At 42.3% G+C, this 25,309-nt stretch overlaps 2 protein-coding genes across 7 annotated transcripts; one reads left to right on the top strand and one right to left on the bottom strand.

Moving 5' to 3' along the window:
• Window positions 1-174: 174 nt before the first annotated feature.
• On the top strand, window positions 175-2,920 carry LOC131125415 (UAP56-interacting factor-like). 3 transcript variants are annotated; one of them, XM_058066960.2, is made up of 9 exons: window positions 175-382; window positions 501-644; window positions 728-864; window positions 997-1,106; window positions 1,180-1,252; window positions 1,326-1,381; window positions 2,194-2,268; window positions 2,333-2,459; window positions 2,530-2,920. In XM_058066960.2, the coding sequence occupies exons 1-9, from the start codon at window positions 307-309 to the stop codon at window positions 2,626-2,628; spliced, it is 897 nt and encodes a 298-aa protein (XP_057922943.2). In that variant the 5' UTR covers window positions 175-306; the 3' UTR covers window positions 2,629-2,920. The 3 variants fall into 3 exon arrangements, with proteins under 3 accessions (XP_057922943.2, XP_057922940.2, XP_057922941.2); XM_058066957.2 differs by having other exon boundaries at window positions 176-382; window positions 955-1,106; XM_058066958.2 differs by having other exon boundaries at window positions 177-382; window positions 955-1,106; window positions 2,533-2,920.
• Window positions 2,203-24,106, bottom strand: LOC131125413 (TSC22 domain family protein 2-like). 4 transcript variants are annotated; one of them, XM_058066953.2, is made up of 4 exons: window positions 21,701-24,106; window positions 13,219-13,293; window positions 6,380-6,431; window positions 2,203-5,064 (listed from the first exon to the last, which is right to left on the bottom strand). In XM_058066953.2, the coding sequence occupies exons 1-4, from the start codon at window positions 23,458-23,460 to the stop codon at window positions 4,675-4,677; spliced, it is 2,277 nt and encodes a 758-aa protein (XP_057922936.2). In that variant the 5' UTR covers window positions 23,461-24,106; the 3' UTR covers window positions 2,203-4,674. The 4 variants fall into 4 exon arrangements, with proteins under 4 accessions (XP_057922936.2, XP_057922937.2, XP_057922938.2 ...); XM_058066954.2 differs by lacking the exon at window positions 13,219-13,293 and having other exon boundaries at window positions 2,206-5,064; XM_058066955.2 differs by lacking the exons at window positions 2,203-5,064; window positions 6,380-6,431 and adding an exon at window positions 7,523-8,325.
• Window positions 24,107-25,309: the final 1,203 nt, after the last annotated feature.

The following is a 25,309-nucleotide window of genomic DNA, read 5'->3' as shown; positions in this document are numbered from 1 at the left end:
TATGATTATAAATGTGTATATTTTATACAAACCCTCACAACCGCGAAAAACTAAAACAGTAACAGTTACTAAACCGTAACTCGGGCTGAAACTGGATGAGCTGAATGGAACGCCGCCATATCCACAGACACACCCACTAACTTACCACCAGCATGCAAACATGAAATACATTACCCACAATGCAACAATTACGACTCGCGCATGCGAAAAAGTAATAATAGGGGAGGGTCGTGCGACAATTTTGCTTAAAAAGGAGGAAACGAATTTTAAACTAGCGTTTTTTAGTCACTTGTGCTACCTGTCGGAATGAACGGACGTAATTTTACACCTGGTGGAAGGAAAAAACCCGCGGTTATGCCCGATAAGGTGGACATGTCCCTCGGTGAGGTCTCCGTCATGTCGTTAGCATTAGCTTGAAGTGAACCACTATCAGGTTTCTGTCAGCCATTGATGTGAGTTAGTTGCATTTGGGTTCTCAATCCTCGTTTAACTCTTGACAGATGACATAATTCGTTTGAATAAAAAAGAGCAGCAGGTAAAAAGGAGAAGAGCCAACACGAATCAACGACCAGCCTGGAAGAAAGGTCCTCTATCGCAAGGAAAGAGAGTTTGGTCCAGCTATGGTGTCCCGCAGGTCCTAAGGGGTAACACAAAAGTTAACAGTATGGAACTTTAGTTTGTGTCGCTGTCAAAACACCCACAATAACTGTCATTTAACTTTGAACAGGTGGGGTATTCAGAGGAGGAACACCTAAACTTAGGACAGGAAAGCTTCCGGTCATGGCGGGTGTACGGCGAGGTCAAGGGGTCATCACGGGGCTGGCAGCACGCAGGACGGCAGCCTTCTTCAGGCGGCCCAGTCAGGTGACTTCCTGCATGGAATGGGGCTGTTTGCATGCACGTGTTAGAATCCCAAACAGAAAATCTTCAGCTAAATAACATCTTTCCTCCTAGAGAACAAAACAGAAACCTCAGTCGTTCATTCAACGCTCACAGCAGCCGCACAGCAAGGCTGACGTGCACAGGCATCTGTACAGGCAGCCAGGGCCACCGAGGAGGGGGCCAAATGGGACGTCAGTCAAAAGACCATTTCAACTGCGACGGCGGTGAGACACCTTTCTGTCCCAGTCACATAACAGAGCAGACTAAAATATGAAAATTTGTCTTCCTTTTACGCAGACCTCTGCCTCCTGTGCATCACACGCAGAAAGAAGCCCGCCAGACCACATTTCTTCATAAAAGAGGACTAAAGGTGATGAACGTGTATTTATTTGTCAATGCAACACTGTTTTAAAAACCTCTGCATTGTTTGCTTCATATTTTAGGTGCAAGCTGTGGTTCAGAAGCCAAATTCTCACACACTACCAGTCAGAACTCGCCCGTGAGTTGCTATTTTTTTGTTGTTTTATTGGCACAAGTGCTGCACGGTGGAGAAGTGGTTAGCGTGCTGGCCACACAACGAGGAGACCCGAGTTCGATTACACCCTCGGTCATCTCTGTGTGGAGTTTGTATGCTCCCGTTTCCTCCCACATTCCAAAATGTTAATTAATTGGTGACTCCAAATTGTCCATAGGTATGAATGTGAGTGTGAATGGTTGTTTGTCTATATGTGCCCTGTGATTGGCTGGCGACCAGTCCAGGGTGTACCCCGCCTCTCGCCTTAAGTTGGGATAGGCTCCAGCACCCCTGTGACCCTTGTGAGGCTAAGCGGTAGAAAATGAATGAATTTATTGGCACACTGAAAATTGTAGAAATAAAATTAAGCAAAAATTTTAAAATAGACCAAAAAGTGTGTTTTGCTGGAGATTGAAGGCCACAGGGTAACCACAGTGTGGCCCAGGGGCTATTTGCAGCCCACATCATTTTTATTGGCCCACAGTATATAGTAGAAATAAAATTTTACTGGAAAAATACAGCAAAAAGTGTTGTTTTGCTGGAGATCTTAAGCTAGGGTTGGTCCAGGGGCCATTTGCAGCCCACAATTTATTTTTATTTTTTTACCTGTGTCACTTTGTGGAATAAAGTTAAACCAAAAACCAATCGAAAAAGGAATACTATAAAGAGAAAAGTCAAATATAGACACCAAAACAAAGCTCCCATTCTTCAGCATTTACATTCTATTATGTTCCAGCAGTGAATATACAGTTTGTCCTACCACGGGACATCTGCTAATACATCTATTTATCCACCAGGTGGCGCACATCAACAAGCAGCAATGGCATGCTGACTGTATCCATAGACAACCCCACAGCCATGACTCAGCCCGAGTAAGAATAACTCTGCACACTTCACACACAGGAGAAGGGGCTTAGACCTGCATTCTCTCCACAGGCCTCCTTCAGCTTGGACTCTTCACCCACTGACTGCCATCCCAGCCGCCAAAAACACAGAAACGCTAAAAAAGAAAATACCCAAAGGAGTCCCTCTTCAATTTGACATCAACAGTGTTGGAAAACCGGTGTGTAGGATGATGCATTTTTCCCAGACTTCCTAAGTTAATTGGGAATTTTGTCCTTTTTTTTTTAAAGCAGACATCCATGACCCTGAATGAGAGATTCCGCATCCTTAAAGACCAGCGCAGCACCACAGCACAGAGTAAAGGCAGCAGATTTGTTGTTGTGGATTAGTCTTCAAGAACTGCACAAAAGTTGGAACACAAAGCTCTTTGTTCCTCACTAATGGGTTGTTGCAATTTAAGGACAAAACCCCAAAACATGGAGAATTTTGTTACTTGTAATGTTGCCAGCACAAATGTGTTCTTAATAGCACCAGTCGCCTTTTTGTTTTTGTATATTTTCTTCCAGAAATGTGATTTTAGCTGCAAATCAGATTACAAATGAAGTTCAATGTTTTTTTTTCTGTTCATAAACTGTACGTTTGCAACTGGTTACTAAGATCCCAATAAATGCAAGCACATTTCGGAATTTGAATATTGCTTTTATTTAAATACAATAAAATTTGCAATGTAACAAAACTATTGGCATATGAAATTCAAACACCATTTTAAACAAACAAAACATGGCTCACTTCATTTTCTGTGACTAGTGTCAGTAACACTCGGGTATTTATTTTTTTCTCACTGCTGGTGCCCAACTCTGCTTTTTTAAAATTCTTTTTCCACCACCCCCCCTCCCCCTCCCCCCCTTCACTGTTCACAGACTGTCTTACGATAAGAGTGCTGAATAAAAATGAGGTAAGAAAGTGGTTTGAAGGTTACAAAACATGCTGAATGGCAACAAAAAAATATTTTGTGATGGGAGTCACAAAAGGAGAAAGAAAAAAAATGGATCAAATTACACAGCTTTGCATCTTTGGTTACAATGCAGATTGAAGGATTTCACAGCTTTCCCTCCGCCCCCCCCACCCCCCCCATAAAAAGGAAGTAAGGGAGGGTGCGGCACTGCCAATTTCACTTTCAGCCAACGACGTGATGTCAGCAGGTGAAGAATCACCCATCAAGGCTTAGAAGATTTAATAACATACATTCATACCGAGTCTTGGCAATTTCAGTTAAATACGTCAGAATTCCATGGTGCTTTTAAACTACATCTAAAGCATTGCGCCCCCCCCCCTGGGAGGGTTGGCCAATTATTATTTCAAAACATTCTCAGGGAATTCAGTTGATCCCAACTGGACTGTTCAGACCGTCTATGCTCAAAGACTAGGTTGGATACACACATACACACACACACACCATTTAGACTAGATAGGACAGATCTAGTCTGGTTCATGCTCAAAGACTAGGTTGACCACACATCAGTCGGACTAGATAGGACAGGTCTAGTTCTATCTTGCAGACAAGATAAATATCTTGTAGAAATACGTTGTTTAGTCTGCCATCTTGCACACTAAGATAGCTGTCCTATCTAGTCTCTCTGCATAATGAAGCCTGTTTGAATGAGATGAAGCATCTTCTAAGACAACCTAAACAGTCCAGTTGCAATGAATGGAATTCCCTTCGAGTACAATGACCTGGATGAATGCGAATATTCACAGGCATGATTTCAAACACTAAAAAAAAAAAGGGCTACTGTGAGAATGGGTTTCATCTAATTTTAGAAATTATAGCAGCCCTATAATAAATAAAACTCTTGACAGCAGAACTCAAGACTGATGCAAGGGTTGATGGACAAGTGACGGCAGAGGTGGCGCTCCACAAAGCAGACGTCTTTTCTTCGCAAGGGTAAAATGCCTCCTTTTGCCCATTAAAAAAAAAATCACTCTTTTTTTGTTTCTTGACAATCGTTTTGTCCCTTAATGTGAGGTGAAACCCCTCCCTTTATCCTCTCCTCCATCTGTCTTATCCAAGCGACCAATGTGAAGGCTTGGATCATCCTCACGTAGGGGGTGTGGGGGAAACAAGCTGGGTTTAAAAAAAAAAAAAGAAACCCCCCCGCCCCGAGATCCCTGATACTCTGCATACACACGCAGACACAGCCCAATACTCTCTCCTGATGATTGCATTAACACTGGAAAGGCCCACAGTACAGATGCACGCACACACACATTCACACAAGACCAGTCACACATGCACATACAAGCACTGCACTTTGTGGTCAAGCTGGTGGCTAAGAGGACAAAAAAGTTAAACTTCTTGTTTTGTTTTTTTTTTTCTCTGTAAATTTCACATACACTAATTGTAATAATCTCCTCGTCTGCGTCCGTGAGAGGGTTCAAGCTGAGGTGACGCTGGGTTGCTGTTGGCTTGGGTCGAGCTGAGGGTGAGGAGTCTGCTGCGTCTGCGGGGCCTTCGGATGGTGCTGAAGCTGAGGCTGCGCTGGAGGCGGGAGCCCGGTAGGCGGCGGGGGCTGGCTGAGTCCTTGCTGTTGCTGTTGCGGCGGTTGCGAAGGTGGCTGTGGTGGCGGCTGCGGGCCGCCCGAGCCGCCCGAGCCGCCGGCTGGCTGAGCAGGAAGCTGCGAGAGCTGCTCGCTGTTGGCCAGAGATTTCAAGACGGCGTTCTCTCGCTCTAGCACAGAGTTCCTCTCGTAGAGCTCCTTGATCTGTTCCTTTAAGACCTCCACCTCCTCGCGTACGGCGTACATCAGATGGCTTTTCACCAGGTCCTGGCGGCAAATGAAAGACATTTAGTGTTCTACAACCACGGACAGGGTTTCCCATTTACTTGTGGCGGCTCGCCACAGATAAATTTGGAACGCTGCTTATCAATTATTCAAGATGTTGGCAGGTCTGCACTAATATTGAGCGTCCCTCTCTTTCACAAATCCCCCCCCATTCCCGCTAATGACATTTTTTTAGCATGTGAGGCTAAAAGAAGTGATGATGCAACTCCTCACCAATGGATTAAGCTTGAGAGCAATTTTAATGCCATAAAAAAGGACCACTCGGTGACAGGAGTGCATCATGATACCCCCAAGCATAAAGCAAAGCAGGGTTTTTCCAAAAAACATCAAATTTGATCAAAAATAAATATGAAATATGGGACATTATTTTATTTAAAAAAAACAGTTACAAATCCTCCTATTTTGCTTATGTTGTTGACCTGCCTCACTTTGTTCCATTGTCTTTGAACGCACCATCTAATGTTCCCCCACACTGCACATACGTATATATGGTCCCAAATGCTGTTACTACATGAGAATGAATTTGATGACATTATTCATTGCTTACATGCAGTAATTGTGCATCATTTTCCTCTGTGGAAAACAAAACACTAGACTCTTACTGGTGGATGGTGGCTCTGTATTCATTTAGTGCTTTTAATTTGATGTTTTTCCTGTTTTAATTAAATACCTAAATTATGTCATTGTATGGTCATAACACCTCATACTTTGGTACGTGACAAAAACATAAAAAAATTAAAAAATGTAAAAAAAAAAAACAACCCCCCCCAAAAAAATAACCTTAAACCATATTAGAAAAACAGGAAGTGAACAAATATACATATCACTATATTGACAGTTACTATGGTACCCATTATGTCATTGGATGGTCATATCACCTTGTACTTCGGTACGAGGTGCATTATTAAAAAAAAAACAAACAAACAACCTTAAACTGTATTATGGAAACCAGGAAGTGAACAAATGTAACAATTACTGATCTGATTGTAAAAGTAGCAGATGGAGGGGTAGGATTTAATAAGCTTTGCTTCTTCCTACTCCTTTTGGACATGTGGAACTGTGAACTGATTATGTGATGCATTCAATTGTAATCCGATGCATGTTCAAATGAAATAAAACCATTACCATTATAAATAAGATAAATGAGGTGGCTATAATGTACACATTGCTACTGTTTACATCCATTCGTATCTTGACTGGTTAATTGTAAAATGTTGTGTATTTCATATAATTAATTCATATAAATTAATTTAGAAAATTCATAAAAAATGAGGTGGGGGAGGGGAGGTGTACTCACCATTGCCTGTTCTATTTTATTATCAATGGCAACAACATTGGTTCCAGAGGCACTGTAACAAAGAAGGAAAACACAGGTTAGAATTGATCACATTGATCCCCAGGCACAAAAGGGATGAATGAAATGCAAAGAAAAAACAGCATCTTTGACAGTTCTGCAAAGGCTCACGTATAAAAAGTCACAAGTCTGGGGTCAGATGTGCTCGTTCAGTGTGTGTGTGTATGTGTGTGTGTGTGTGTGTGTGTGTGTGTGAGCCACACAAATCAAACACATCCCGGAGCTATAAATCCTAAAGTATAAATCCATGACTAAAACTCAGACTTTGCAAGCCGTTAATGTTTGCGGTGGTGGCGTCGGCCTAGCATAGCAGCGGGCCGTTACCTGCGGCGAGGATGATGGGACAGCAACGGCCCGCCCGTGCCCACCCGGGTGGGGTCGGCGGGACAGCATGGAACCTTGTAGGAAAATCTACACGGCATGATTTGTCTGCCGACGCCGACCGCTCCGTGGGCAGTGACCGAAAGAGTTCAGAGGTAGTAGGCAGACGCATTTAGCAGTGTGGGGGGGGGGGGCAAGTGGTGCTGCATATAGAATCAAGAAATACGACCCAAAGACTGGAGGAGACGGCGAGGCATATGTAAGATGAGTTCTTGCCCTGCCCCGACGCTACTGTACCGTATTTATGAGGTGGACAGGACACTGAGGCTTACAGTGGCCATTTTCCTGCTGCAGAACTTAACTTATTAGACAGGCGTTTGAAAAATGGCTGGGATTGAACGAGTTAAAAATAATACGTTTTAAGAGGGCCTTAGCATGTGAATAAGAAATGAAGGGTCCATTCACCTCTGTGCCCTCTACAGAATGTCAACATAGATGAGTCTCAGTGGATAATAACACACAAAAAGTCCACTTTGACAAAAAAAATATTTGAAACATCAAAATAAATACCAAAATGTTAATGTAACAAACACTGCAACAAGGAAGTTGCACAAACAAGCAAGTAATGAACATTGACTGCCCTCTACTGGTTAAATATTGAACACTGCATTATGTGCATTATGTCAGTAGATGCTCCTCTAAAGTACCATTTTTTTACCCTCAGACTGGCCTAGTTGCTCCTAATTCCTTCTTTACTGACATCAAAAAAGTGCTTTAAAAAGATGAGTCAGCCTGCGTAGCAAGAGATATGAAAGAACCTCCATTGCTTTTTATTGACGCAATTATCTCTCCCTTTATTTCTTGCCTTCAGGACAAGATGTTCCGTTACGATTGATGGCTGTGAGGTCAGTAAGGGTTTTGGTAGATGGTAATAAAGAGGGTGTGCAAAAGGGGGTTACAATATGCTCCCTGTTGCTGTGCCGCTTATCAAACCAGCTCATTGGTTGTCCAAAAAAGACTGACTTCACTGCCGGCGGCGACTGATGTGGGCTATGTGCCAAGTCATCGCAGAGGGAAAAAAAAAAACCGAAGCCAGACATATGTAGTGTCAACCTACAGAAACACACACGTCACATAAATTACACGCAGGAATGTACAGTTTAAGATGACAGTATAGAAACCCCCACTTCCTCAAAGTGGTTACCTAACCAAAACATTACATCGCTTTAGATGAAGTGTCACACATTCTTATGTTGTCTCAACGGATTCAGTTTCAACCCAAAAGCAATCATAGCTTTCATACTTTTTTATGCCAAGAATTAAAGTTCGGTATTACATTGGGGGCTTGTGAATAAACAAGAGTCAGAGACGGAAGGGAACGGAAAAGCACATTAAATATTTGGTTGATGGGTTTATTGTCAACAGATGGGCTGACATTGTCTGCACGCAGATAGATGCCGGCGAGTGAACAGGGATGGGGTGGATGTGATTGGAGCGAGGATAGCTGAAGAACCAAGCAACTGCGGCCAGTGTGCACTTCCTGGTTCAAACAACAGAGGCAGTTAGTTCTAAAAAAAAGTCAAACTTAACCCATTCAATCCCAGACATTTCTGGTGATTTTGACAGATTTTTTTTTAGGCACACATAATATATTGCATTATTGGTCTACATAGACCTAGAATACCTACATAGATAGGTCTTTGAATGTCTTATTTTAGTTTACTGAGCCATTATTATGTGTAAAATTATTATTTTAGGCAACAAAATGCTTATTTTTTGACATACAATAGGCTGTATTCAACCACAAAACATTCATTCATTCATTCATTTTCTACCGCTTTTTCCCCACGAGGGTCGCGAGGGTGCTGGAGCCTATCCCAGCTGATTTCAGGCGAGAGGCGGGGTACACCCTGGACTGGTCGCCAGCCAAATCACAGGGCACATATAGACAAACAACCATTCACACTCACATTCATACCTATGGACAATTTGGAGTCGCCAATTAACCTAGCATGTTTTTGGAATGTGGGAGGAAACCGGAGTACCCGGAGAAAACCCACGCATGCACGGGGAGAACATTCAAACTCCACACAGAGATGGCCGAGGGTGGAATTGAACCCTGGTCTAACCACAAAACAGATTAATTAAATAATATATTTTTTAAAAACCATGATTGAGTGACCATGGATTGTTGTACTTGCCAAATTCTGTGGGGCAACCTTTTTAAGATGCCAAATAGGAATATGAATGATACGCCTGGTTTGGTCACTTGAGTGAAAGAACCTCTGGGAGGCGCTGTGGAGTGCCTGTGAAGTTAGCTCCATCTGCCATACATACAGTACACAAAGCAACCTGTGACATACGCATAGTCAAGCCTCAGAACATTCTTGCATGTTAACAATATAGAAACATCCGGTATGTTCAATGAGCTTCAGAAACTTCAGTTTCACCAAGCAATGATAATAATCCACACTAATGCACAAGACTGGGGAAAAACGCTAGTTTTATGAAGACCTACACAGCAACATCGGTGCAGGCTAAAATCTTACCATAAAACTGCCAGTTTAGTTGCGTCACAGTGGTGCTTCAGCAGCAAATATATTAGAAACACTGAAGCAAGCAGGCATGGCGATGAAGCCAAAACCATATTAGGGCAGCATCTGAGACCGGAGTAGAACTTCCAGGAATAGCTGGCACAAGACGAAGACTTTGGAAGCCGCAGTGTGAATGACTTGTGTTTTTCAGAGAGACAGAGTGCTTGGCAAGAAGGCAAGGCTTCTGACACACATGATCTTGTTTAAAGCCTCCAGATCTGATGTCAAACTAACAAAGAGCTTGTTTGAGCTGCTGACTTGAAAACTCTTTGAATGCACAGTGGAAGTCACTCTGTCGGTGCCGTGTACAAAGTAAATGGTGTTGATGCATCTGAGGTCAAGCACCCGGGAGGGGGGGCCTTTGGGATAAAAGATTGCTAATGAGGAGGTGGACTTTTCCAGCGGTTGATTACACAACCAACACTTGTGTAAACATTGCCTTCTACTGTAGGCGTTAATGGGAGTTTATTTTCCATACATGCTTGAGATGTCAATGAAAAGTCAATTAGAGGCAATAAAGTTTACACTCATGGGCATGCCGCATGCACAGGTTAAAAAAAAAAAAAAAGTGAAGATCAAATTGTTTTCATGCCTTGCCTTTGGCACTGAGGAAAAGTAGGTTTCTTCCAACGAGGCAGTAAAACCCAGCCTGAGATTTGATACAACAAAGTCAAAGCCTCATGTTTGGAGACAAGAGTCTTTCATTGGCGAACGGTCTTTATTAGTGGTGTCACAAGACACTCAAGTCACAACACGAGACCACGAGAGCGAGACAATGCAAGTGCGTTTTGAAATGTTTATTGTCCCACAAGGATGAGACCATATAAATCACTCATGTTATAATATATAATAATAACGTAATACTTCTTTCACACTGTAATGTTGTGTGACATTACTGTTTGTGATGTGTATTTTCTCACAGGAAATGAGTTGTCTAACGTTTGCAGCATTTCTTGAAAGGCTTTTCAACTGCATTAAAAAGAGAAGCGTTTGTTTTTGTGATTACTTTCTTTGAAACTTACACAATTAGCGCTGTTTTGTTTGTACTTACTTTGCCTACCAAACATCTTAGTGAATGTTGACATCTCGATGTGTAGTTTTTTTTTGCCCCCTCAGATGAAAAAACTGGGTCGGGTGGATATGTTTGGAGGTGGGCAAGTTTGTTTTGTTGCCTTTTATGCTGCTACCGCTTTTAAATAAATTAGGTCTTTCTCCCTCCTAATTCTATGACTGATGATTCCTTGCATTACTCCTTACAAAGCTCCACTTTATGGCTATGTTGTATGTATGCTAGCGGAACAAAGCATTTCATTGGAGGACATGCAGCATAAAGAATGAATAATGGATGGATGGCGCTGCAATGCTGCCTATGTCCACCAGAGGGGGTCAGAGTAGTCCAGAGGGAGGCTGACGTCATTGCAGCACCCCAATGAATGTGTTGCTAAGACGCAATACATCATGGGAAAACTTTAGACTGTTTTATTTTAGTACTTCTGAAGTAAAGGAGGTAATCAAACAAGTTAGTTCCAGCCCTACAAAAGTGTACCAATGCTAAAGGAACCACTATCCAGTCACAGGTAATGGACACGTCAATTGTTATAAGAACATTGTGATGACATATACTTGATACTTTTATTTACTTTACTCTCCCTGATACTTTTTATTTCTGAAGGGAAACAACTGTCAACTGTCAAGACTGTAGAATAAAATAATGAAAGAGGAAGCAGGTTGGTGTACTTTAAAAAAAAAACGCTCCTCTGCCAGGAAACTGTGCCAAGTGACAGACAAAGATGCCCAAATGGGAGGGGTTTTATTTTCGTCCACGAGTGCTGCACATCTGATATGGTTACACGGAAGGGCAGTAGGTCACTCTTGAAATTAGAACCAAAGCAATGTATCAGTACTGTCAGATGACTTAAAGGTAACACCAAACCCTCCACAAGAAATTAAATAACATGTCGTTTACATGCGTTTCCATTAGTGGAATTTTCCCTTAATTAATGAATATGGCCACAAATCTATTCACAAGGAAGGACTTGTAGTATTTCGTGTTAAAATACTAACATTCATTCATTTTCTACTGCTTATCATCACAAGGGTCGCGGGGGTGCTGAAGCCTATCCCAGCTGTCGCCAGCCAATCACAGGGCACATATAGACAAACAACCATTCACACTCACATTCATACCTATGGACAATTTGGAGTCGCCAATTAACCTAGCATGTTTTTGGAATGTGGGAAGAACTCCAACAACTCCACACAAAGACGGTTGAGGGTGGAATCGAACTCAGTTCTCCTAGCTGTGTGGCCTGTGCGCTAACCATAATATATGGCTCTCACTTAGGTAGGCCTTTCGGTATTTGTAATGTGGCTGGGCAGGCATTGGCAGCCATCTTTAATGATGTAACATGGCATTTTTTTAATATATTCAAAAATATATTTAGAATGCAAACTGTGACTAAGTCAACCAACAGAAGCGGTGACTCAGTTGAGAGTGCCACACCACGTTTGGCACATGTTTGTCGTCTGAGCGAGAGGTTACGGGTGATGCGCGAGCACACTTTCAGCTACACACACACAGCTTTAGAGGGATAACAGCAGCAATAAGTCAGGAGGGCCGAAAAACATATTCCTAACAATGCTAACTGCAAGAAGGAGAATAATAATATTCATTCAAGCCACATGAGCAGTCAGATGATCGGGGCAGGTTATAAAGGGTTTGAGCTGCTTGCGTACTGAGAAGTGAAACTTAATGCCAAGGCTAAAAGCGGACCGGCGTTTTAACACGTCATGTTGCTTCCTGAGTGCATCACTTCACCGATATTGTGTGTGCCATCTTATTGTGGAGACGAGCTGGCTAATCTACATATGATCGGAACCACTGTGACATAAACAAGCCATCACTGGACACTGTTCAAACTGTGATTTGTTTGGAATAGGGAAACGTTGTTAACACAGGAAATAATGGAAACATGTTACGGGGTCATACTGTTGGCATCATAAAACTTAAATCACTCTACAGAGAATTGTAAAGTATTGTCATAAAAGATGTAAAAATCTCTACTGACAAGAGTGTAATGCTATGTCGCAGATGTGCCTCATGAACCTTATCTTGCCTCCGTTCTTATGTGTCAAACAAGTGTAAAAAGAAGTTACCCATTGTACAAAGCACTTTGCCTTAACTTTGTCAACACACCGTAAGGCTGAGTAACTAAAGTCCATTAAGACATGCCGTAAACAATAAAGACATTTAACAGGGTAAGAGAGTGTCTTGAATTTTTGCAGTTTTTGTTGATTTCCTGTCCCTATTCCAAATATTTCCTTTGACTTCTACCTTTTTGGGACCTCTGAGCAATGTTTCACTTTAACATTTTTGATAACACATTGTGCATGTTGAGTCTTACTAATTATTCATATATTGGTTCTTTGTTTGGAATCAGTGCTGCAAAATAGCTCAATAACTCTGGTTAGCACCGTCATTTTAACAATGCAGGCTAAAATCAGAATATTTGCTTTTTTTAAAAAAAAAAAAAAGATTAATTTGTTAATTCTTCAATTCATCATTGCAGCTCAAAACTATAATTTTCAGTAAATTTGTCAAATTCTGCACTGTACAACTTAAGCACCATTCAGCTTCAGCGATTCCCTTTCAACAGAAAGTGCAAGAGGAAGAAGAGTGAGAGGATGTTGGAGGGAGAGAAAGATGTTGCTGAAAAGTCTACTGGCCAATCCTGCGCTTGCTGCAAAAGCCTTCCAAACTCAACTCATGCATGAGGAGAACAGCAAAGCTCTGGGCTGCCGAACACTGCACACACTTAGTTGCACTCTTGCAAGGCCTGGCCAGTCCACTCCAGTACAGTACTGTACCTATCACTGTGGGCCTTTGAGTCCCTTAATCTGCTGCCAGACTGGAAGGCCTGGTAGAAAGCCTTGGAGGGGTTCCTGTGTCAGCCAGATTCAGGAAAGGGAAGAAGAAAAAGAAATGAAAAGAGTTGAAACAGAGATACAAGACCAGTGTGTCATCGCAAATAAGATACGAAATGCAGATGGAGTGAATTTATTGAACAAAAATAAGAAATAAGCAGGAAACAGCTTCACCAACTCAAATATTTTAACGCCTCTACTGACACTGATGGAAACTTCATTGGGTACATATGCATTGTATATTAATAACAGCACAGTGGAATCTTGGTTAGTGTCATTAATTTGTTCCAGAAGACCTGACTTTAACCAAAACGGATGTTAACCAAATCAATGTTTCCAGAAAAAAACCCAAAAAGTAGTTTTACATGCAGAGATGCATATATATATGTAAATGATGAATAAAAAAAATAAAACATATGCACATTTTAGGCTACTTTTATTCAAGATGTGACTATCTTGCTGCCATGTTGCGTCTTTGGGAATAGTCACGTTTCAAAATGTAAACGTAACCTTAAATGTTAATTTATTCCTTTCATTCATTGTTTATATGGATTTAGTTTGATGCATGTAAAACTATAAACGTGTTTAATGTAAACAATTTGAGAGTCAACCACTGATGACGTCAGACAGGCGACATGACTTGCATATTTAAAATTTGTATCTAAGCAAATTGTACTTATTCTTTGCCAAAATTAAATGCAAGGCAGAAAAAGCACTCCAATTGTGAATGTAATACTGTATTCTACATTGAGAAGAAAAGGCAACTTGCAATCATGTAAGTTTTAATTAACTCACAATAGGCTGACTCATAACAACAACATAGGCTAAAACTAAGAGCTAAAACTCGACTCTGAACCTCCAAAGTCACTTCCCGTCTTGTACACTTCTGTCCGATTGCCACTAAGGTCTGTGAGGGAACGCATTTACTGTGACACACACGGACAATATTTTTATTTATGGCTTATTTACTCTGTGTCTACTATATTGGGTAATACATGTGGAAAGTAATTTAAAGTCGCCAATATGAGGCAATAACCACTGTTGGAAGCATGTTGTCCAGAAAAAAAAAACAAGAAACTGCTAATATGTTATATATATTATAGTATTACAGACCATGTTGAGTAATACAAATGTAAAGGTGGGTATTATTTCAGACACTGTCCCACTCGGCCCTCATGTACTGTAAGTGAATGTTTCTGATGATTGGCTACAAACTTACAGTGTGCATATACAACAGATTTAGCACCCACTCCCACACAAATACACACAAACAGACACACACTTTAAAAAGGTATTTCTCTTTCTGACATACAAAAATGTCACAGGCAAACCAGCAGCAGCAAACACAAACTAACATGACTTAGCAAACAGTAAGCAAGTGGACACACATCACACAGAGGAATAAGGACTCAATTTACAACATGTGTGTGAGCACAAACACAGCCGAGGCTCTTTTCCTAGAAACCTCTAACATACACACGCACACACACTCCCTTCCTCACATTACCTCATGGCCAAACACTCTGACAAACCTCCCCTATGCCTCTGGACAGTTTTACTTTGTGGGCAACCATGTTAAAGACCCTAAACGCACACACGTACATACATGCATGTCCACGCCTCCCCCTGCAGACAAACTCTCCCTTCACAGCTGAACCTCAGCGTTCAGAACAAGCTTGCAATGGGCTGAAATAACTTGACTTGAAATTAGTCATCATTCCTAGCTATTACTGTATATATATATATATTCATAAAACCTCATTTTAAATTGAGGAGCACAAATGTCATTAAATCAAAGTCTACCAGATTTTGGTCATGACAAAATGTAGTACAACTTTTTTTTTCCTTCTTCTTTTTCAACACAGCGAAGACGCAAAAACAAAGGCTGCTTCAGCCTGGCACGGTCCCAAAACAAATATTACAACCTGACAGCAGATGAAAATAACTTTCCGCTGCATTCGCTTGCATTGTGTAATCACCCTGCTTTTCAGGAACAAGTGAGCAAAGAATCGGTATCTAGTGTTGAACATGACAAACAAACCCTGACTGGCAAGAATATTAGCGCTAATGCAAGAAAAACAACCAACTCTACCAGTACAAACTAATACCATACTTCTGGCCCTATGAAATTTGTTACACTTTTTCTCAAATTCTATTTTATTTTGTTCGATTTTTCATAGCAAACAGTAAATTTAAAGTTCATATCGCCAGTCAGGACAAAGTAGTTGACAGCTCAGGCTCATTTCCGTCATTGGGGGGACACCTCTCAGCTAAAGCAGAGTCATCAAATGCTTTGGAGGTATGGTAATGGTAATGGTTTTATTTCATTTGAACATGCATCAGATTACAATTGAATGCATCACATAATCAGTTCACAGTTCCACATGTCCAAAAGGAGTAGGAAGAAGCAAAGCTTATTAAATCCTACCCCTCCATCTGGTACTTTTACAATCAGTAACTGTTACATTTGTTCACTTCCTGCTTTCCATATTTTTTTTTACTTTTTGTCCCGTACCAAAGTATGAGGTGATATGACCATACAAAAAAATGCAAAAAGCTAAATCGTCAACTTGGTACAATATATTTATCATCAAAATACTTGTCATGCCAAAACATTGTGTTGCTGCTGGATGTTCACGGTATCCGAGTGATAATGTAAGTTTGTTTGCTTTTCCAAAAGAGGAAAGTTTAAGACGACAATGGATATTGTTGAATGGCTGTTAAGAGAGGCTGGGAGCAAAAATAAATGTGCCTCTTGTCCTTCACTCAGAACTTGCACGATGTCAGTGGGCATCGTAAAACACTCGCTTGCATTAACAAGTGGTAAAACAAACACAATAAACACAATCTAGTCGCACACAGCTAGCTAACCCCACTAGCTTCCTTTCACACGGCATAAGAGCGGCGTTTCTATGTTTTTTTGTTTTGTTTTACAACTTTTAATGGTATTTCAGGTTACCTTTTCCACATGTTTTCCACACGTTTAGTTCGGGAAGGGCGGGCTAATATTTGTAATGAGATTCTGTCACGATCAAGTGTCCCGCCGAAGAAATACTTCCCCACGCAAACGTTCCTTCTCCTCACTGACAGCATTTCATTCACATTATATCGATTTCCGCAAGATTCTGGTTTTAAGATTCCATGTTTATGTGACAGTGCACCTAATCATTTAATTTAAAAATCATATTGAAATTAAGTGGATTTATAACAGATTTGGCAAAAGGCAAACTGAAGAACAACTAAAGCGAGGGCATGGATGGACAGGGAGACTAATCGGGACACAAGGGGTGCAGGGGGAAGACGGAAGGATTAAAAAGAGGTGTTGAAAGCGCCGACTGTGGCTGCTCATGAGGCCTCGCTCCCTGAGCACCATCCATCCACCTGCCACACTCAAGTAGGTCAAACCTATTTAGATGTTTGCTTGACTTGTTTCGAAAAATTCCTGATTCTTGATGCAAAAGAGAAGTAGAACTGGGAAGGCCAGCTGCACGGTGAAGAACTCCAACAACCTGCGTAGCGGAATTATCAACGTTGAAGATCAGCTTATTTATCAGCTTACTTATGCACACAGAAAGCAAGCACATGATTCCAAGACCATGACCGCAAAAATATGAAACCATCAAGACAAAAGGTGGATAAAATTACACCAGATAATAATAATTGTAAAAATTTACAACAACAAAAATCAATGCATATGGTTTGCTTTCTAATCCTGTGTACTTATAACTCTCCTCTGTTCATCTTAATAACATAAGTAAATATTAAAATTGGGTAAACATGATTATGTTTACTTTTCGCAAGCTCAGGTCGGTAAGGCCAAAAGGGGTTAAAAAAAAAAGAAAAAAACCCAAAAACTAATCACTGAACAAAGACTACACTATAAACAAGATGGGAATTGTACTCTACGCCAATTGCCATAGGGGGTATGTGAATAAAAATTAAAAACAATTAGCCCCTAACACTCAAAATTACAAGTGTGCCTGAACGCCTTACAGTGCGAGGAGACCGCAGACCGTAAGGAGACACAGCGCAAATTGTTCCTTGCTCTGTGTGCGTCATATCAACAAAGTCTGACTGATTACTATCTTGAAAATGTGATTTATATTGGTGTTCTAATTAATCCCCATACAAAGCAGCAGTGAAAAACTGTCACTATTATTAAATTTACCTGAAAATGAGATTTATTGATGGTTGTATATTTGTATGTTAGATACTACTAAGAAGGGGGTAGTGGTTCTTTTAGATTTGGGACACCGTGGGAATATTCAAATAATGGACACTTCACACTCAAGTAGGATCAAAACTAGCAAACTGCTGTCTGCTGTTTCTCAAATGGTGCATTCAGGTGCATCACATACAATAACTCCAGGTACACAAATTGCTGCTCAATCCATTAAACTTTTGAGGGGTTTTTTTTTTTGCGGCGCTGTTAGAACAATGGGTGAGCTGCTCTTCACCTCTTGGAGGTGATAATTTATGCAAAGCCAGCAGGCAGAAAGACAAGAAGTGTCAGTCCAACCTGAGCAATACCATGGCAACCTCAGGATGACAGCATGTTAATAACAGGTCCCATGGAACCCCAACAGGGCCGTCACAATATTTCTTATAAAATCAGCGTTAAAATCAAAAGTGCTGCATAAAGTGTATATTTATAAAGTCAAAGTAAAGATTAAATGAGTCGCCAATTAACTTAACATGTATGTTCCCATCGATGAAGTGAAATGATGCACGATACGAGCAGAGCCCAAATGTGGAGGGGGCCAGTGAGGTGAGCAATATTAAATGAATAGAGTATGAATGAAAACAGGATACGGCAGTAAAAGTGGAGGTCACAGGAAAGACCCTGTGCAACATGTGGTCTCAAACCATGACGTGATATAATAGAATGGCACGCAGTCCTCCAGCACAGATCTCCATCACGGCCAGATAATGTGGTACTAGATCCTTACTCGCTCAATGATAAGCTCAGTTCAATGTACATAATTTACAATTTGAGCAGTCATACTCAATTGTTGATAATGCTCCACTCACATCCTGCAGGTGATGATAAAGTGCATTACTGCGTTTCATGGAAATCTGTTAGACACTTTTTGTTGTCAGACAAACAGAGACACATAAATCTCAGTATAATAACACAGTGAATGTTTATATGTGGATTTACTGCCAAGTGAATGTCACAATACAACTTTACGACCTACTGACTACAGGCAGCCAACCACAGTGCTTTCTTCAAGACACACCCCTCATCTACACTTACACACGCACACACACACACACACACACACATGCAATGTCTGCACATTCTTCATATCCAAAAGAGTGATTTTACAAAGCATAACAATCCTTAAACTCCTCAGCATGAGTTCAATTTTAAATGCCTGGCTACTGATACAAAACGGCAAATGATTCTGCAAAACCGAGGCAAGGCCCGAATGACAAAGCTGCATTGTAATTTTACACCTTCAGTTGCTAAAACCATCTGGGAAACATTAAAAGTCTGGTGAATCATATTGCAAGTATGTGTGCAGCATCTTGCGCCTTATACCTAGAGTATCTCTACTGTTTAGTCTGAAGGATTGCAGAGGCAGTGAAGGAGGAAAGTATCTACTGGGCTACTTCAACTTTGGCAATAATAAAATCAAATGTGTGTGTGTGAGTATTGATATTTAAAAACACATTCATATGTCATGAACACAAGTCGAGCTGTAAGGTAGAGGGGGTCTATGTGTAAGTGTGGTTTGTCTTATGGGGGGGAAGAAAAATAAATAGTGAAGAGGAAATGTAGAAATTGAGCAAGAGGCATACCGTATGTGGTATGGGTTGGGGGGGTGGGGGATGAAGCATAGCTAAAATGCCTACTGAAGCGGTGCGCAACGAGTTTCAGTCTGTAGCTTCCTCCGCCTTTGGGGTACAACACTGTTGCTACAGAAAATGAACATCATTCAACGCCTCATCTGCACATCAACAAGTGTCAAGTGTCTCATCTGTCAAGCACCGGGCCTCCGATACAAAGTATTGCTTGCAGTGATACCACAGCAGCCAGTTTGTTCTAAACTGTACAAAGCGTGTAGTGTGTATGACCTGAAGAAATGTACTTTTCACTATTTCAGACAACTACTATAGAACATGTATGTGACTAGCACATTTGGTAGGCACACCCCACTGACAGACCTCTTATCAGCAGAATGGTGGCACAGTGGAAAGAGTGCTGCTCCGTGTCCGATAGGGGTTTGCTGAGGTAAGAGAGCCCCGTCTCTTATCTGTCGAGGAGCGGGGTCTTTTCGTGAGAAACATGTATACATTTGGAAATAAAAACTTTGACTAGAATTGTATTTTGTTTTTCATGGCACGATGGTAACTGAAATCCAGGTTAATTGTCAGTTGCTGCGCTCATTTCAGCAAAAAAGGAAAGAAATGATGTGATGATGACGACAAAATGTGAACGGCATCTGCAAGACTGGGCACTAAAGTCTTGTTCAACTGACTTCCATTCCTACTGCCCGCACTACATTGCTGCAATTATGGCTTATATCATAAATTATGAAGGTTAGATCATGCTGTGGGTAGCACACCGGTGTATTGTCCCCCAAATGACCACTGACTCATTATGTCAACAGCAAGAAACGCATCAACTATTATTTCAGCCAATGCCATGAAAATATTTACCTTAGGGCAGGGGTGTCCAAACCTTTTCCATTGAAGGCCGCATACTGAAAAATCATAAGGATAGATGGGCTACTTTGATATTTTACATTTTGTAAACTAACCTACATACATATGCTATGCATTTGCAACTTCATTCTTTGTTTTGTTTCGTTTCTTGTGTTATGACTGCAGAAAATAGGGTTTTTATGTATTTATTATTTTTATGTACTGGTATAGATTCTTCCAATGATGACAAAATGACTTACCAGTATAAATGATTCATGTAAACAAGCCGAGTTGATGACTGTGCGCCACGGCGGCTGAGCAGAGCGCTCAGTCGTGGCACAGAACCATTAGAAACACTGAACAATTGAATTGCCGATAAACTCTGGCGAAAGTTGCTTGAATCTCCTCTTACAGAGGGTGAGTGGAAGCTAGCATGGTCAGCTTGTGTGGTTGTGTGGCACGCTCGGGTTTGATGAGTATATTTGTGAAAATACAGTTTTATCAACATTTGCTGACGTTTTCTTGTTAAATTGTATTTTTCATGGGCCAATACAAAAACAACCATGGACTGTAAATGGCCCCCAGGCTGCACTTTGGACACCCCCCTGCCATAAGGGAACTCCACAAGAGCTGAGGATGGAAACTGTGATTCTAAAGTGACAAAACCAAAACTTATTCTGTTGCTGTATTTCCAGCTATTTTGAGGAGAGGCATAATGTTGACTAGCCTCTGATATATTCCACTTCCTCATACGCCACCGGTTCCCATACGCTTGTTTCATCATCATAAACACATTATAATGGGACTACGTGAATGTAGCTTGTCGTTACAACTCTATACAGTAGGTGCCATAATGCACTGTAACTGCGTTTCTTAACACACCTTTTACACACCAGATCTGCCAGAGAATAAGAAGATGTAGCAGGAGGCTTCAGTGTTACTTTTCAGTGTTCACTTTTTCTGGATATTTTGTAAGTATTCAGACCCCTCGAGAGACTAGAGACTCGCGAATACAATAATCTGCAACCCATCATCAACACAAATATTGAAAATTGTCTATTTTGTATCAATCCCGTGGCATCAAAAGGTAAATAGATTTATTCATGAGCAGATTTAAATTTATTAAAAAAACAGTATGATCATGACAGTTTTGACACTGGAACTGATTAATCAAATTAGATTTTTTTTTTCCCCCTCAAATACCATCCTGGAAAAGCCTGTGTTCGATGTCAAGAAGTTCCACTGTATGCCATCCGTTCCCATTCATTTCCTACCCACTTATCCTGTATGCGCCATTAAATAAAAAAGCAGCACATCTGTTTGAAAGGACTTCTGTGGAAATTATTTAAATGTCTTCCAACAAATACAGACGCGACAGCACACAACCCACTTCAAGTGTCATGAGGAAGTGGAGGAAGTGATGGTTGTCTTCCTCACATGTGCTACATCACTTTTCTGAACACAAATGAGAAACATCTCACATATTTCCTTCCTCTTATCACTTCCTTCTACATGCTTGCATTCCCTGAACACCTCACTGACACAAAGGAAAGTGCCTGCTTTAATGACAAACTGTACCATAGGCAAGTTTTGGTGCATTGGCATGGTAATAACAGCCTCTAGCAAGAATAATCACCATACTCTGTGGAATATTTGCATAGTACTGACTTGGGATGGATGTGTGCTAAAAAAACCATAGCAATAAGCACCAGTGTGAAGGTAAAGAAGGCAAGTTAAAATACCTAAAGAGGATAGTAAGAGAATATACTATTACCTGTCCTCATCCCCATCGACAGGTATGTGGATTCCAAACAGGCTGTTGACGGTTGGAGCAGCGAGCTGCAAGCTCTCAGGCATGAGGGGCTTCACCAGATCCTTCCCAGACAACGTTGCGTTGACAACACCGTCAGACTTCCTCACACCGCCGCCGCCCTCCACCTGTCCAAATCCAGCTGCAAGGAGGCTCTGAGGTCCCAATGCCCCTGCAGTTGTGCGCTGGGTTACCTGACCTGGAGGCAAACTGGAGGCTGTCACCTTTGGCATGGCTGCACTGGAGGCACAGGGCACAGCAGTAGGCACCGTAGGGGGCACACTGGAGCTCACTGCGATGGCAGGCACATTTTGAACACCAGAGGATGCAGGGTGGAGGCTGTGGGGCTTGGTGTGTCCAGTGGCAGCATACTGACTGGTAGACTGCTGCAAAGTGGATCCTCCAACCAGCATGGAACCCCCGACACTTCCCATTCCTGCAGTCTGGCTCGGAGCCGTCTGTCCAGAAAGTATAGATCCACCTACAGCAACATCTCCAAGCTGACCGGAGGCTGGAGGCATGGCAGGAGAGGTTGCTAGTCCAACTGTCTGTGGCCCCGCAGACACCGACAGTGACTGGCCAGTTGAAAGTCCAGACTGCTGTTGATAGTACTCTGTCTGGTTCTGGCCAGTCAGATGGTGCCCCATCGGAAGCTGCTGTTGCTGCTGGAGTGGGTACGTTTGGGTCTGGGCTGATGGAGGCAAGACCGGGGACTTCTGCATGTGGACAACAGACTGAGGCAATCCATTCTGCCCAACGCTGTGAGGAGCAGTGGGCTGGACACTCACCACTACAGGCTGAGCCTGAAGCTGTATGGGCACAGATGTGGGCTTGCTGCCGGAGAGAGCAATCTGGGGCCCGGACCCGCTGACAGCATGCTGCCGGGTGATGACGTTCTGCTGCACCGACGTCTCAAGTGGATGCATGCGAGATGAGGAAAGAGCAACATCCGCTGAGGAGCCCGAGGCTTGAGCTGAGTGTGTTGCCAGGGCAACCACAGAGCCACCAGTCAGTCCCAGCCCACTGTCTCTGTCTGCAGCGTTATCCAGTGTTGCACCGACATGTCTAGCGCTGTCTACAGTCCGATTACCTACAGAACCTTCAGACTCTTTCTCATAAAACTCTGTACACATCCACCGACCTCTTCGAAAGGGTTCCCCGGTACCGTGGTCAAGTTTGATGACCCGGAAGCGAGAAGTACAACTCACTGTGGAGGTGGCAGGGGGAGGGCCCGGACTGGGTACTGTAGCAGGTTGAGATACATTGATGGACACGATGACGGGCCCGGGACTGGAGGTCGGCGGGGCCGCTTGTTGCTGCGTCGCCCCAGGCTGAGCGACTTGGGGAGAGGCAGCTGTACCTCCAATCCCTGCTGGTTGCTGCTGGCTGCCTTGAATTGAGCCGGACACTCCCGTTTTCCGGAACTCCCCCAAGGGATTGACTGACAGCACTGTAAAGTGAGGTATGTGCGATGGTGCCATGACTCCTGTCGCCTCTGGTTCTCCAGCATTGTTCAGGGCTTCTTCGGATGAACTCCTGTCACACGCTGGCTCGTATTCAGCCCGTGACATGTCATACATTTCTGACGACACATCCTCTGTGCGGGACTCGTCCGGGTCTTCTAGGCTCTCCGTGTCGTCCGTGGCTCCGATAGCAGCCACCTGGGCCTGAGTCACACTCGTGATCTGAAAACAGCTCTTTTTCTTGGCCGGCATTTTCGACATGTTGGCAGTCGGATCCTCACCTCGAGTCGGCTTATTCCCCACGAGATTGGGGCAAGCAAGTCGCAGCCCACGAAACGTTGGCCTGTACTAAACAGCACACTTGCATCTGCTGTACTCCGCCGTGTTAACTGTAAACGAGGTGAATCTGCGCCATCCCTTAGCGGTCTCTCGGTCTCCGGATGCGATTGACGACACGACGACTTTGGAGCGACACAAACCGCGACCCGGAGTTCCGACAAGTCAGAGTTCCGACGAGTCTCCCGCCTGTACAGTTGTGTAACAGCCGTTGTCGCAGAGTGTGGTTGCACCGCTACAGGAGCTACTTCAGGCTGAAGAGGGCCCGCAGCCCTCCACTCAGCGAGCAAGCTAGCGAGTCAAGCCAACTGGCTGCTGCTGCTGCTGCTGCTGCTGCCGCCGCACACTCCCCCTACGTCGGAACAAGTATGAGAGACATCTTCTTGAAAGTGTGCACTCACTTTACCGGCGCCAAGTCACTCGGTTGCAACGCTGAGCAGGAAGCGACCTCCGGTTAAGGTAAGAAAACCCTCATGAGTGTCACTGTTTAAGGCAAACGAGAAGCTAAAGAGCGCCTACAGTTACCACCCTCACTCAGCCACTCTTGACAAGATGGCTATGTTGTATTCTACTGCGTTGCATGCTGGGTAAACTTGTGGCAGTGCGCAAGGATGTTTACGTACGACGTGCCCGGTGCTGCCTTCACTGTCACTCGGAAAAGGCAGTCATAATATGCCCGTTCAATGGTTGATGACGAAGAGCCTTTCCTTGAAAAGAAATATAAAGCGTCGTTATTGTAGATCCGTAGTGTTAATCCATAGTATATGTTTTCAGTAATATGCATATACATACATGGTTATTTAGAATGTATTTTGTATACTCTTACATCGGAGTGCGTCTGGCGGCAGGACTGAAAAAGATACCTTATGTAACACTGCCCCTAGTGGTCAAGGAATGTATTTTGAAGCTATTGCTTTACCATTAAAAGTCAGTGTTCTCCTACATTTTTTTTTTGCTCAGCAGAACAGCAGAAGAGGGACACGTTTTGCACCAATCATTGACACCAGTGCCATGAGATCTTTAGTCTTTTATGGCAGCTATCGGTCAAGCCCAGCACCAAATTACTGAGCTGTCAGCCTCCCATTTCACAGAACATTACAAATGTATGATCCATCATTCATCTGGCTTCTAATTTTGCTAGTCGAATGCAGCTGGTCCACTTAGACCTCATCTGTTCAAGTCATAAAACCAAATGATCAGCATTGCTATAATGTTTGGATGGGCATTACAATGATGGGGGTTGGTATTATTGGATCAACTGTAGCGGGGGTCATTGAGTATGAATAAAACCACTAAGCAACTGGTGCATTCAAAATCAAATCATTTATCAGGACAGTTGTGACACAGAACTTACAAACAGTGTGACAAATAAAATATATTATGTCACAATTCTTAATACCAAAGATAATAATGCTCAATTTTGAGCAACACTTGGCTGCTGCAGAAATTGGGAGAAATAGAGCAAAATCAGCACAATGTCAGGAGAATAATTGGAAATTTTGATACTAATAACTAACACAAAGCTTTATTTTTAAACATTTATTTAAAAAGTAAAAAATGTGTGTATGTATAATATATAATAATATAAAAAATGTATGTATAAAAATATAAAAGTGCTGTAAATCTGTATCCTGGGATTTTTAATTATGTGACTTTAATTATTATGACAACTCTGCTATAGAGACAATGAATGAAGAACAACAGTAGATCAAACTGACATAAACATTGTAAATAATATATGAACGCAGAATAAAATACTTGCAGAGATTTTTTT

Source organism: Doryrhamphus excisus, linkage group LG6, assembly GCF_037039965.1.
Source record: "Doryrhamphus excisus strain RoL-2023G ecotype Guam linkage group LG6, RoL_Dexc_Guam_v1.1, whole genome shotgun sequence".
NCBI lineage: Eukaryota > Metazoa > Chordata > Actinopteri > Syngnathiformes > Syngnathidae > Doryrhamphus > Doryrhamphus excisus.
This window is presented reverse-complemented; position numbering and strand designations above follow the sequence as displayed.

What these genes read in the sequence shown, in the direction of transcription:
- LOC131125413 (XM_058066953.2), bottom strand. Translation starts at nt 23,460, where the DNA reads ATGTCGAAAATGCCGGCCAAGAAAAAGAGCTGTTTTCAGATCACGAGT. An exon ending in GTCGATGGGGATGAGGACAG is followed by an intron (nt 13,294 to 21,700) that starts GTAATAGTATAT and finishes TGGCTGACACAG; the next exon opens with GAACCCCTCCAAGGCTTTCT. An exon ending in TCAAAGGCCCACAGTGATAG is followed by an intron (nt 6,432 to 13,218) that starts GTACAGTACTGT and finishes TCTTTGTTACAG; the next exon opens with TGCCTCTGGAACCAATGTTG.
- LOC131125415 (XM_058066957.2), top strand. Translation starts at nt 307, where the DNA reads ATGAACGGACGTAATTTTACACCTGGTGGAAGGAAAAAACCCGCGGTT. An exon ending in TCTTCAGGCGGCCCAGTCAG is followed by an intron (nt 865 to 954) that starts GTGACTTCCTGC and finishes CTTTCCTCCTAG; the next exon opens with AGAACAAAACAGAAACCTCA. An exon ending in CTACCAGTCAGAACTCGCCC is followed by an intron (nt 1,382 to 2,193) that starts GTGAGTTGCTAT and finishes TTTATCCACCAG; the next exon opens with GTGGCGCACATCAACAAGCA.